We start from the raw sequence: 13,214 nt of genomic DNA on the forward strand, positions 1-13,214 counted from the left end.
AGACACTTCTAAATACAAATGAGACTTTGATTATTCCAACACATAAAAGTAATACCTAACACATAAACGCACACACACACATGTACACGAGTTGCAGACAGAAAGAAAATGAGTTTTAAGAATAGAATTATTAAAACCTATGTTTCTATCACTTCATAAAACCTGACCTTAACGAACCATCAATCCTTAATTTAACAATTCTATCATTTCCTAGGCAGGGTTTTTGCATTTTCTATCAATGCACCAGTTCAGCTAGAATCTGGAGGCGCTTACTTGCTTTTGTCGTTCGTGTCTTTGATGGGGATTACCTTCGTTGGCATCTTTGGATGGAAAGGGGGTTTCCCAGGTTCGTCGACTGGCTGGAGGTCTTTTCGTGTCTTGAGTGATGTCTTGGGAAGCCAATCACGTTGGTATATTTTGGCTGATGGATGGGAAGTCTCATGCTGAAGTTTGACATTTTAAGGCAAGCAAAAAGTTGTGGACTGCGGCTTTTGCGACCAAACTTAATTTAGAAACGAGACTCTCAACAGAAAATAAAATAACATAAAAAGTAAATGAGACGAGAGTAGTTAGATGCAGGAATGAAACTGCTCGGTTTTAACCCATTTTCATCTCCCAAATTTGTCTGATGCTTTAAGCTGAGTTTGTCCAACCCCTTTGAGAAATTCTGACCAATTAGACATTATCTTTAGTTAGGGGTGTGACTATAGGTGTGTTCGACATTGGCTGCTGCTGGATGTAACCAATCGGCAAGAGAGTTGCCGCGTGCAGGCGGGGAGGAGCTGCAAAAGGAGACGTGAAGTCAGACACGTTCTGCTTCCCGTAGTGATGCTTGCGCTGTGTTTGCATACTTCATCACAGATTAAGTGAAATAAATGCAATATAATGCACATATATTTCAGAGACATTGTCATGTAATACTTTATGTAGTGCTTAATACAGCGTGTGTTTGTACAAGAATAAAGTTCAACATGAGCGAACTATCAATGAAGTGGGGTCTACTTTTTTTATCAGTTTTATTTTGATTAACATAACACAATATAACATTGTTACTACATGAAAAGATGTTTTACTGTTATAAAATACAGATTTGTGGAACGGATGGGTTTAGAATAAATATGAAACACACATGGTCGCTGTCATGCGGTGAATCCTGCCAATCGTGAAACAGCTGTGCCGTCATCAGAGCTCGTGCAGTCGCTCTGGAGAAGCTGCTCAAAATGCACCAGCCGGCTGGTCTCGATTCGCTCTCGCGGTACTTTGATGGCATGCGTCACTGTCACGTGGCGTTGGAGCTGTCTCCAGTCGGGAAAAAATTCTAACCAGAATGCACTGCTTCAAGTCAACCGCCGATGGGTCTGTGGGCCGCTGTATGAAGTCAAACAAGCCTGATTTCTCCTCCACTCACAACAATGAAATGGTATCTGATTTAATCACATTGTCTCTTAACTTTCCCACTCTAGCAGAGTACAATTCAGCCATTATTTCTATATTAAGAATGTCATTAATTTTACACAGATTTGATTCGCACTACAATTAAAGAAATGCAAAGGATATTCACGCTGATATCAAACCCTCGATGCATAACCCATTCAATAGTTATAACAATTGCATGAATTATGTGTGATCTAAGCATTATAGTCACATATATCTACTCTCAAGCCACATCCACACAAAGCCAGAGCTTTCCCTATTCAATCTTTTTTTTCCTCGTCTCAAGAAATATCTGCGTATACACGAAACCACTGAAACCGCCTCAAAATGATGAAGTATACATGCCAGACCAGTATGTGGCGCTGTAATTTTGCCACAGAAATACACTAAAAACGGAGAAGAAGAGTTGTGGCTAGGGGTACAGCAACGGTCGGAAGTGAAGCAAAATCTCACAATAAAATGACAATAAATAAATAAATGTGCTACTTACCATATAGTATTTTATTAACGCCTACACCTACAACAACTCTAAACCTACCATTACAATAATGCAAATACAGTAATTAAATGATGCAATATTGATATGTGCTTGCCCAGTGGCCGTAGCTGTATCCCTTCTAGTCTTTACCGTGCGGGACGTGGTGTGATGACATCACCGCTTCACAAAATATACGGATTGGCTGTACACACGAAAACTCAAGGGTTGGTTTCAGATTTATCCACTCTGGAACCTGGTTTGAAAAAATATCTGTTTCAAGCTCCTAAAACGGTGGATCCGTCTGGACGAAACACTGATATGATAAAAATGTTTTACGTATATAGCTAAACGCGTCTCCGTGTGGACGGGGTCTTATTAGTCATATCATTCACCTGTGTCTTGTTAATCACATTGTTAATCATCTCATTTGCTCTGTGTATTTAAGCCTTCAGTTCTCCCTCAGTGTTTGTCTGTCTTGGTCTATGATACTATGTGTTTGATGGGAATTCTGTGAGTTTTGTTATTAAATATCCTGTTTCCTGTTCATCCTCGTCTTCGTGAGCTTTTATACCACACGTGACAGTTGTAGACATGATATAGAATTATGCAGTTGAAAGATGTTTGATTATAAGTTCGTCTAGCATTGTTTTGGAATGATCTGATGCATTTATGTAAAGGCAATATCTGTGGGTTTCTCTTGGGGGATTCAAGTCTTGGAAGATTCAAGAATCTCCAAACAAGTCTTGTTAAACTTAATGTATTAAGTATTCATTCTCTAGTTGGGAACCATAACTTACAAGCATTAGGGTCCGGAGAGTTGATTTGCTTTTTGATCAGTTTGAGTCATTGCAGTCTGATTTGCTCTTAGTTCCTACAAGATGGAAGGAGTACTGTGGATTATGTCTGTGAACTCCCCTGAATAGCTCTGCTTTCAGGGACTTTAGGCAGATGCCTGTCCTGTAGCTGGAGGCTATAGCTGACCTAATGCTGGTGTTCCTTCTTTCAGACAAGTATTTCAGTAGCGCATGGAAGCTTTGGTGTGTTCCCTGGCACCTAGGCATTAAGCTCTTCAAGGGAGTAAAGCTATTGTAATATGTCACCGAGGATGCATCCTAATTGGATGTTGATGCTCAATTTAACTATAGGCCTAGGTCTGTTGAGATTGTTCAGTGCTTAGGCTTGCTAAAATTGAGCTTGGTCTTTTTTCACAGCTTGATAGAGCAGGCATTTGTTCAGCATGGTGTACTGCGTATTAATGTTCCCATAGCATCAACACCATGATGCAAAATTAACCTCCCTTGAAAGGGAACGTCTTAGGGTTACATAGATGCTGCGTCACGTGCCTGTGTGACCTCCTTCAGACAATTTAAAATTGATGACGTGTAATGCAAGCACCCTTTTATACGGACAGTGCTTCATGTGACATCATAGGACTGCCGTCAGTCAATAAATTTGACATAATTTCACATGTGCGTCAGGCATTGATTATTGATTGTAAACATGGCCACTCACATGTTAATGCATTCTATTAATGATAACTAGATTTCAAAAGATGAAGACAAATGTCATTTTTTATTAAACAACCCCTTTAACTTCCCTCTGAGCCAAAATATCAAATTATCTATACAATTATTTGTAATTTACTACAAATTGCACTAAGTGGGTTTCACATATTTTTACTTTTATAGATATAATAAATACTGGACATCCACTAAACCAATTAACCTTATTGTCCATGTGATCTTTTTGGGAGATGTTTGCAAAATAAACAACACAATTTTTTGATAGTTAATAAATAAATTCAGTGTTTCAGTGGTGTTTATGCAGGGTTTTCAATCTGAAACAAATTCATGGGGTTTGTGGTACAGTAGTATTTCAAGTGACAACAACATATTGAGGTGAAAGTGTCAAGGTTTTGCTTAGTTCACTGTCAGAAAAGATGAGCAGATTTGTTATCATAAGTATATGACAGTCGCACATCTGGTGTTTATTGACTCGTTTAATTCAACAGTGGTTTTTCAATACAAAAAGAAACACGTTGCAGTGCAGGTGAAGCAGAATTTAGTTGAACACACCAGTGTTCATTTGCTACAATAGATATCAGGCCTCTGTATAAAGACCTCTCAACATCAACAGACAGGAATTTTACTAAGAATCTTAATATCTACATTGTTTTTGCTGAGCAGAAAATTGTTTGTTACTTTGCACCACACTTCTAAATGAAGGTTTACTGTGGTTTGGGGATTGTGAATTGAGCTGGTCTAAATAACAGATGCTACTCTATTAGGAAATGCAATGGTACCAGCAAAATGCAGTTTATTTCCTTAATAGAAAAGAGGCTTTGAAGGACATTTGAATTGTCTCTCAATTAGACATTATTATATACCATAATTAACAATCAGCTCTTCATAAAACTTCATTGTGGCAGTTACAGTTTATTTGCAAAGTATTTTACCTATGGACATGAGAACTTCCAGTCCATAAATCAAAGTCAATGATAAAGTGAAGGCCATTTTCCTGTTCAGCATATTGTATTCAACTCCTTCTCCTAGTGCAATTCATTGAAGAACAGATGATAGATGATCATCTTGGCTTGGTCCCATTACATTTCATCCCAGTGAACCGTAGCTAAAACCTGCTCATTTTGGTTAGCCTAATTAATAAGGTCCGACGTCTGTTGATTAGATCAATACTGTGACCGTCACAGTCTGAAAAGTGTGTGGTCAATAATGACTCAATTAGTAATTGTTCTTCAAGTTTTTAAGTGAAAATGCTGAAGATCTGACTGGTTTGTAAAATTCGACTGGTATGAAATAACTTTCTAAACCTTTATTTGGTCAGAGACCTTTAAGGACAACCTGAAGACTTAGTCTCGTAAAACAATTGGCAGTAGCATGATCAGAATTAAAATAGAACTGATTGATCTTAAAAAAAAAGAAAAGTGTATTTGCTATTCCCAAATGATAAGACTGACACTATCATATGGTGGGATGCTGGTGTCCCTGTCACTCTGCTGAACTAACTAACCTAAAACACAGTAGTCAGTTATCTGCCCTTGAAAGACCATGTTGATCAACTAGCCAGACCAGCACTAACCAGCATAAGCAAACCTAGAGCAGTTCATTAATGTATTTTCAGTAGGGATTGTTGCTCGAATCATATGTTTTATTAAGGCTTTGAAACACTCCAAAAAATACATTTAAAAAATAATAATTATGAGCTGTGGGAAAGTTGTTAACATAATTCTTCAAGAATACAATTTCTTCATTTGCGTGTTTGTTTTAGGGATGCGCTGATCCGATACTCGGTATCGGTATCAGCTCCGATACTGCCATTATTTGCCGGATTGGGTATCGGTCAGACAGGTGTTATTGTTAAGCCCCAGTGTCCCACAAGAGGCACAAAACATTATAAAGCATCATCAACGCTTCGTGCAATATATTAAGTGTTCTGAATCCATTCCATGGTACAGATGAATATTTATTTATTTATTTATTTAAGTCATTAAATTCAAGTTCATGTAAATGCATATATTTAGGCCTAGGCTACTTGTTTTGCATGAATGTATTTTACAAAAATGTGTAACATTTTACCAGATTTAGTGCTACATGTATTCACTTTTATTTGTTCCCCACTAAATGTTTTTTTTTTCCCACTAAATGTTTAGATTTTATACAATTATTTTGCACTCATGATTTTTCTAGAGTAACTTTTGCTGCTGAATTATCCACTAATCTAGTTTATCCACCATCTAGTTTATAGTAGTATTTTTGTCATAGATTGTGATTATATATGTTATTATTTGTTGTTTTTCGTTATAATGAAGTTGTCTGTATTTAGTAGATTATGTTTAACACACAAAAGAGTGATTTTCAGTTCAACACACTGAGGTATAGAAATTCTACATTGAATTATTAAACAAAACTGCACTGGTATCGGATCGGTATCAGCCGATACTCTGAATTTTTGGTATCGGATCGGTTCTGAACAAATGGTGTCGGTGCATCCCTAGTTTGTTTGGACAGTTGCTTTGTGCCAGCAGGCAGTAAAGATGTTTGCAGTTGTATGATGGTGGGATAAGAAGCCGCAGCCACTTTCTCCCAGACAGCATGAAACAGTCGCCATAGCAACCACCACCTTTTTTTATGCTGAGCTCATTAAAAGCAAAGCTTTGACCTCTACCAAATACAAGCTGCACTTGTCTTCCTCAACTAAGGGAATGGAATGATTTATCTGTATGAAATCATTGACTGGAATGCAGGCTTTAATTAAAAAAAAAATTATGAGGTGTGTTTCTAAAATGTCAAATTGAACCTTCCATAAACTACAATTTTTCGATTGTAGTATGTGGAGAATTAAGTGAAGAGATTGTCTCAAAAATGTATGTATCCTGGAGTCAAAAAAAAAAAAGCCCCACGAATGAAGAAAAGGTGCTTATTATCGGTTTCAGACCAAGGTTAAAATATTTTAATATTAAAAAAAGGTTTAGTTTCCTGTTGTGAGCACTTACATACTGCTCTTCCTACTTTTACATCATTTTATGGTTACTTTTCCAAATTAGGCTTGGGATTAATTTCAACTTCCTCAACACTGCTCTAAAATGGTCGCTGGATGACTTCCAGAGAGAAGCGTTTGCCCTCTAGACATTTAAAGCTTAATAAAGCATTTGTTATTACATACTAAAAGCAAAAACACGTACAAATTATTTGGCAAAAGTCTGGCAGTATAAGTCACTCAGAAAAATGAAATCAGCGTTTTTTTCCTCACATTACACTGTTTAGCATTAAACAATCTAGATAAAAAGTTTTCAACATGAAAATTACAAAATCATTTCTGGAGCTTCTAAATACTGTTCTGCATAAAAAATAAACAACTAACACGGTGTACATTTTTTTCTTTCTTAAATGATTGCACACACTGTTCATCTCATGAGGGCCCGGGCGCCCTATATTTATCTCCAAAGTTCCGTTGGTTTCATTCTATAGGTCAGAACGTGAAGGCATAAACAACGCCCACCACTATAATATTCCCGATGGTGGCAGTGATGGCGATCCAAAGCCATATGGCATCTCGGGACATGGACTGTTGCTCCTCCTGTTGGTTGTGAGCTGCCAGAGCAGCGGCGTGGACGCTAGCAGAGGAGTTGAATAGAGAGTGATCCGTGCTGTAGTCATCGTGAGGTGACGAGTCCATGAAGGCTCCTGTCATCACAGGGATCTGAAGATGGAGAACGGAAGAGGTCAGACGGATGACCACACAACCAAATGATTCCATCGTCCACATCAGTAACACTCTGATGTGCATCATGGTCTGGCTTAATATCTGCTAACACTTTATTTTAAAGCTCCCCCAACAAACATTCTACTGACTATAAGTAACTTTGCAACTACATGTCAACTACTAACCTTAGCCCTAACCTAACAGTCAACTAATACTCTAATGAGAGTTAGTTGAGATGTAGTTGCAAAGTTACAATCAAGAAGTGCACTTAGATGAGTTTATATAGCCTGGAGAGAGCAGGAATAATTGTAACACATTTAGCTAAATTGATAAATATTTAGCCTAAACGTTTTACCTTAAACATATTTGACATATTAATAATTAATATCAGAGTAAAACAAATCTATTGAGTCAAGTTTTCAGGATTCTTTGATAAAGTTCAAAAGAACAGCATTTATTTACTTCATCATGTCCCCTTTTTAGCAAATGCTAAATCTATACATTTTGATTTTATTAGATTGATTTTATGCAAATAAAAATGACACTAACACCAACATTTTAAATGTTACTTAACTTTTCAGAAAATGCAGACCTTATATGGCTACAGAAACATATTATTGATGATAAAATATAAACTGTATTACTGAAAATATATACATTGAATCGCTTTGATTAAAATGTTGTTGTTTTTTCATGCAATTTTAAGATTTGGGGCTTTTTGGCTTTTCATAAAGTGTCTTTTTTCAGACAAACATCCAAAATACACTTTAAGTGTATCTTGTAAAGCACTTTATCTATTTGTGTCTGCAAATTTCAATTACAGTACATATCTTTAAGGGCAGTTTTCTCAAAATGAGTTTTTCAGAAATCTCCACTTCAGTAGCACTTACATGAACCATGCTTTACAGTTTTATTCCTATCTATATTCTGATGGGTTTCACAATTTCACAGTTGGAGTAGTTTTATTGAAAGAAAGCAATTTTCTGAGATTTTCCTTGTTTACTATTGACTTATTTATTTATTTGAAATGTAATTGCAAAAGAATGTCTGCTACAGACATTCACATATTCAAGTGTGTAAGTTTACATGTGTCTCTTATTAACTATCAATGCACCCATTAATATCCACTGACAGATATTTGAAATTTTGGATGATTTATATAAATAGAAATAAAAAAAGTTTATTAAAAAAATATATAATAATCATGACTATAATAATAATATTCATAATAATAATTATTTATAAAGTGAGATTTTAAACCTAAAACTTTTTACATCAAAAGCAGAGAAACATACCTCTAGACCAGGGGTGGGGAATGTTGATCCAGAAGGGCCACTCTCTTGCAGAGTTTAGCTCCAACCCTAATCAAACACACCTGAAGCTAATCAAGGTCTTCAGGATTACTGATGTTACAGGCAGGTGAGTGTTTTTTTCCGGGTCGGTGCTAAACTCTGCAAGAGAGTGGCCCTTCTGGATCAACGTTCCCCACCCCTGCTCTAGACCAAGCTATATCTCCCTATGGATGACATATACAATCATCCCAGGGGCTTATTCATTAAGAAACTTTGAGTCACAAACTGTTACAAATGAACAGCATTTTAAATTTGACAAAACTTGACTGTCTACTTGCCCTTGGCCCTGAAAATGCTTCTTTTTAGTAATTCACAAAGCAGAGCTGTCATTTGCACAACCTTCACAACAAAGTGTTGAACAAGTTGCATGTTGACATTTAAAGCGAGAATCGAATAACAATTCTGGCTATTCCCAGAGAGGCATTTGTGCTGTTTTAAGACTGATCAAAAGCTGCATGGGGCAGTAAAGTGTCCGACAGCCTCCACTGAGCTAAGATGAAAAGACGCTCACAAAGAAGTAAACACATCACAAAGAACCCAGAGATGGCCAATTCCTCTCCTCTCTATTCAGCCTGACATGCACACCTGTCTGTGCTGCAGTTTGTGGGTGTGAACCCTTTCAAGCTGCACACTTCACACATACACAGATGGATCCTTGTTCTGCTTCACTATGGCAACTGGTGACAGAAGAGAAAAACGAATGATGGAGGCAGGGATGCGTTGGGGGTTCGTACGTATAATACGCCAATAATAATAATAATAATAATAATAATAATAATAATACGCCATAAAGTGCGTATCATATACACGCGAAAAACGGCATACCATATGCATGCCAATACTCATTTTGGCATATACATTCCACAAGATTGCACACTCGTATTATTTATACGCACTTTCGTGAGATCGGGCTCGGCTATCACCAGACCAAGCTCAATATTTTAAGATTGAACATTGGTCTGGGGAGTCTGCTATGTATTTTCTACAGCGCAAAAGGAACGAGCATAATTCAAATGACTCTGTATGCAATTGGATAGTCCTTCAACCAATCAGACCACAAGAGGCGTGATCAATGGGCATTGATCTATCGCTTCTCTATCTGTCATTGTGCTAAACCCGCCAATAGCGCGCCAGGTGGATAAGCCAGTCTGTGATTAATTCCTGCAAATGTGTAACAGAAGCAGGATAAATTAATGTACAGGTTTCCAGCCTGAGCTGCAGAGCGAAATCAAATCGCTGGCAGATCAGGCTGGTTTTACCCAGTCTAACTTGATGATGGATCTGGTCAAGAAGCTGTCAGCGATGAAAATTTTTATTTTGAAGACGTTGAAAATTAGTTTTGAGAATATGTGTGAGATCGCGAATATGAGCCAGATGCTGAATGTACTGGGAAATGAGCTCTGACGAGGACAGTGATGATGGTATAAAACATATGCTCAAACTGAACCCTTCCAAGCTCCAAAAGGTATACAAAATATGTTTTATTTTATTGTTCTGTAATTGTTACTCTAATATCAGGAGTTCCCTTTCAGTCGGTCACGTTCAACGTACGTCGGAACTGACCGACGAATTGGGATCTGTTTTCAGAGACCGACCTACTTTGAGTAATTAAAAACGAGCCAATAAACATTGGCATGCGATCACGCATTCCACGCACCGCCCCCGCGTTGCGGGTATAAATAAGGAAGTGGAAGTGCCGCATACCGCTTTCAACTTCGGAGCCGAGCATTCAGCATTCTGGTGTTCCTACGGAGAGTTTTTTCATCTTTACGAGCGGAGAGAACAAAAGTCCTACCTGTTCCGGTCCAGTGTCGGTGTGACGGTGCCTTGCAGCGGTGGTCGCGAGACTCCGAAGAAAACAAACAGCTGTTTCCACAGCTCGCTGGGCGTTTTCTCATTGAGTGCTCACAGCGGGCTTGCACCTTTGAACTGCTGTGAGCCGCGGCCATTTCCCCTGTGTGCCTCGGCACTGTCGGAGCGGTTTTTCTTCTCTCACTAAAAGAGCAACACGGTTTGACCCTGCGTCTTTTTCAAGATGTCATTCAAACCGTGTGTTTCTGGATGCCGTCGATTTCTGTCCCCAGTTGACGGACACGATCGCTGTCTCTCGTGTTTGGGCGTTCAGCACGCAGAGGCGGCTTTCGTGGATGACTCATGTTCGCACTGCGCGAACATGACCATCGCAGTGCTACGGTCTAGGCTCCAATACCTGAAAAGGGGTGGAGTCCCATTGCGTATCCCCCGATCTAGTGGTCCTCCCGCTGCAAAGCAGAGGGCTGCTACTTTGGCTGATGCCTTTGGTGGAGATCTGAGGGTGACGGTCAGGGCACCCCCGCCCAGTCAACAGGCTGCTCGGGCCCCTCCCCCCTCCGCTGCGCCGGCGTAGTTCCCGGAAGATCGCGGTGGTCCTTCCCATGGGGGGCCACCCGTTTCTTTCGGGGCTCCAACTGAGGATATGTTGTCGATAGCTGCATCGGGGGACGAGCTAATGGACTCTGGAGATGAGGATTCGGCTGCGTTGCCCCCTTCGGGTGTGGCACCGCTGCCCGAGTCTGATCCAGAGCTCACGGCTATGCTTTCCCGGGCCGCCGCGAGTGTCGGGCTCGAGTGGAACCCTCCACCGTGTCCCGAACCCTCGCGGTTGGACGATTGGTATCTCGGGACGGCCCGTGCTGGTTCTCAGCGCCCCAACCCAGTGCCTTTCTTTCCGGAAGTGCATCAGGAGCTCACGAAGTCGTGGACGGCGCCCTACAGCGCTCGTTCACGATCAGCGAGGTCCTCCGTCCTCACTACCCTCGATGGAGGCGCGGCTAAGGGTTACGTGGAGGTCCCTCCAGTGGAACGGTCGGTTGCGATGCAACTGTGTCCTAAGACCGGCTCCGACTGGCGGGGACATCCGCGTCTCCCCTCCCGGGCGTGTAGGTTCTCGTCCAGCCTAACGGGCAAGACCTACACAGCCTGTGGAGAAGCCGCGTCTTCTCTGCATGCCATGGCGCTCCTGCAGGTCTACCAGGCCAAGGCGCTCAAGGAATTGCACAAGGGTAGTTCCGACCCAGGGGTTATGCAGGAACTGCGTACCGCAACGGACCTAGCCCTCCGGGCGACGAAAGTTGCCGCACGCACCCTGGGTCGGGCGATGTCCACTCTGGTGGTCCAGGAACGCCACCTATGGCTGAACCTGGCAGATATGCGTGAGACCGACAAAGTGCGGTTCCTCAACGCCCCTGTCTGTCAGGCCGGCCTCTTCGGCGACGCCATCGAGAGCTTCGCCCAGCAGTTCTCGGTGGCACAGAAGCAGACGGAGGCCATCAAGAACATCCTACCCCGGCGACCTGCTGCTGCCTCCACCCAGTCGCCGGCTGCACCTCCGCCTGCTCGTCGCCGAGGGCGTCCCCCTGCGGCCGCCTCCGCCCCTGCTAAACCCAAGCAGCAGCCTCCACCATCGGGGAAGCAGGGTGCCGGCCGTCAGGGTGCCGCCCAACCCGTGTCGGGGCCCGCTATGTCGGCAGGCAAGGGCAAGGGCAAGCGGCCCTGACACGGGGAGCCCAGGGAGAAGAGGAGCTGCTCCAGGGGAGGTGGTGTCCGCACCCCTCCTCCCCCCGGAGGAGGACCGGGGGGAGAATGTCAAGACTGGTACCGGAAAAAACATCCTGCCGCTGGCCCTCCGGGGCCCAGCGGTACCCACATTCTCAATAAAAGAGCAGTTTCTTCCCTCCCTGAGCCCCGAGAGGGACAGGTTGGCAGTGCGCGACGCCCCCGGGCCTTGCCACTCCTTTCCTTCCCTCTCACCCCTCGCCAGGGGGCAGCAGAGTGGGCACCGAGGACGCCCCCGGGCCTTCTCACCCACTCTCTGCCCCACCTGGAGTATTTAGACAACACTCCGGGCCGCCTCCGGGCCTCCCGAGTCGGGTCTGAATACTCCACCTCGCTGCCTCACCCCGGGTACGTCTGTGGTGCCGTTGGTCCCGCTAGTTCGGTCTCTGGGGGCCTGGCTAGGTCTCCCCAGGCCGTCTCGCTGGCTCATCCGTACCATCAGACTCGGCTATGCGATTCAATTCGCACGCCGGCCTCCCAAGTACAGGGGCATCCTCTTCACCTCCGTGCGGAGCAGCGATGCCCATGTCTTGCGGTCCGAGATCGATGTCCTGCTGGCGAAGGGCGCGGTCGAGCCGGTTCCTCCTGCCGATATGAGGTCGGGGTTCTACAGCCCCTACTTCATTGTACCCAAGAAAGGGGGTGGGTTAAGACCAATCTTGGACCTGCGCATTCTGAATCGGGCCCTGCACAAGCTTCCGTTCAAAATGTTAACGCAGAAACGCATTTTCCAATGCATCCGTCCCCAAGATTGGTTCGCAGCGATCGACCTGAAGGACGCGTACTTTCATGTCTCTATCCTTCCTCGACACAGACCGTTCCTGCGCTTTGCGTTCGAGGGGAGGGCATATCAGTACAAAGTCTTGCCCTTCGGGCTGTCCCTGTCGCCTCGCGTCTTCATGAAGGTCGTCGAGGCAGCCATTGTTCCGCTCAGAGAACGCGGCGTTCGCTTACTCAACTATCTCGACGACTGGCTCATACTCGCCCAGTCTCGGGAGCAGTTGTGCGAACACAGGGACATGGTGCTCAGTCACCTCAGCCTGTTGGGACTTCGGGTCAACCGAGAGAAGAGCAAACTCTGCCCCGCGCAGAGGATCTCTTATCTCGGTATGGAGCTGGATTTGGTCAGCCGGACA

The 13,214-nt window shown here is 42.9% G+C and overlaps 1 protein-coding gene across 1 annotated transcript in view; it reads right to left on the minus strand.

Moving 5' to 3' along the window:
* Positions 1 to 3,866: 3,866 nt before the first annotated feature.
* Positions 3,867 to 13,214, minus strand: part of LOC307134907 (uncharacterized protein C14orf132) — a 47,112-nt gene continuing 37,764 nt past the window's right edge. The window contains exon 2 of the mRNA XM_079830991.1: positions 3,867 to 7,129. Within this exon, the coding sequence (XP_079687117.1) occupies positions 6,899 to 7,129 (231 nt within the window). The 3' untranslated portion in view covers positions 3,867 to 6,898. The remainder of the gene's footprint in view (positions 7,130 to 13,214) is intronic.

The sequence above is a fragment of the Gobio gobio genome (assembly GCF_949357685.1).
Source record: "Gobio gobio genome assembly, chromosome: 12".
Classification (NCBI taxonomy): Eukaryota; Metazoa; Chordata; class Actinopteri; order Cypriniformes; family Gobionidae; genus Gobio; species Gobio gobio.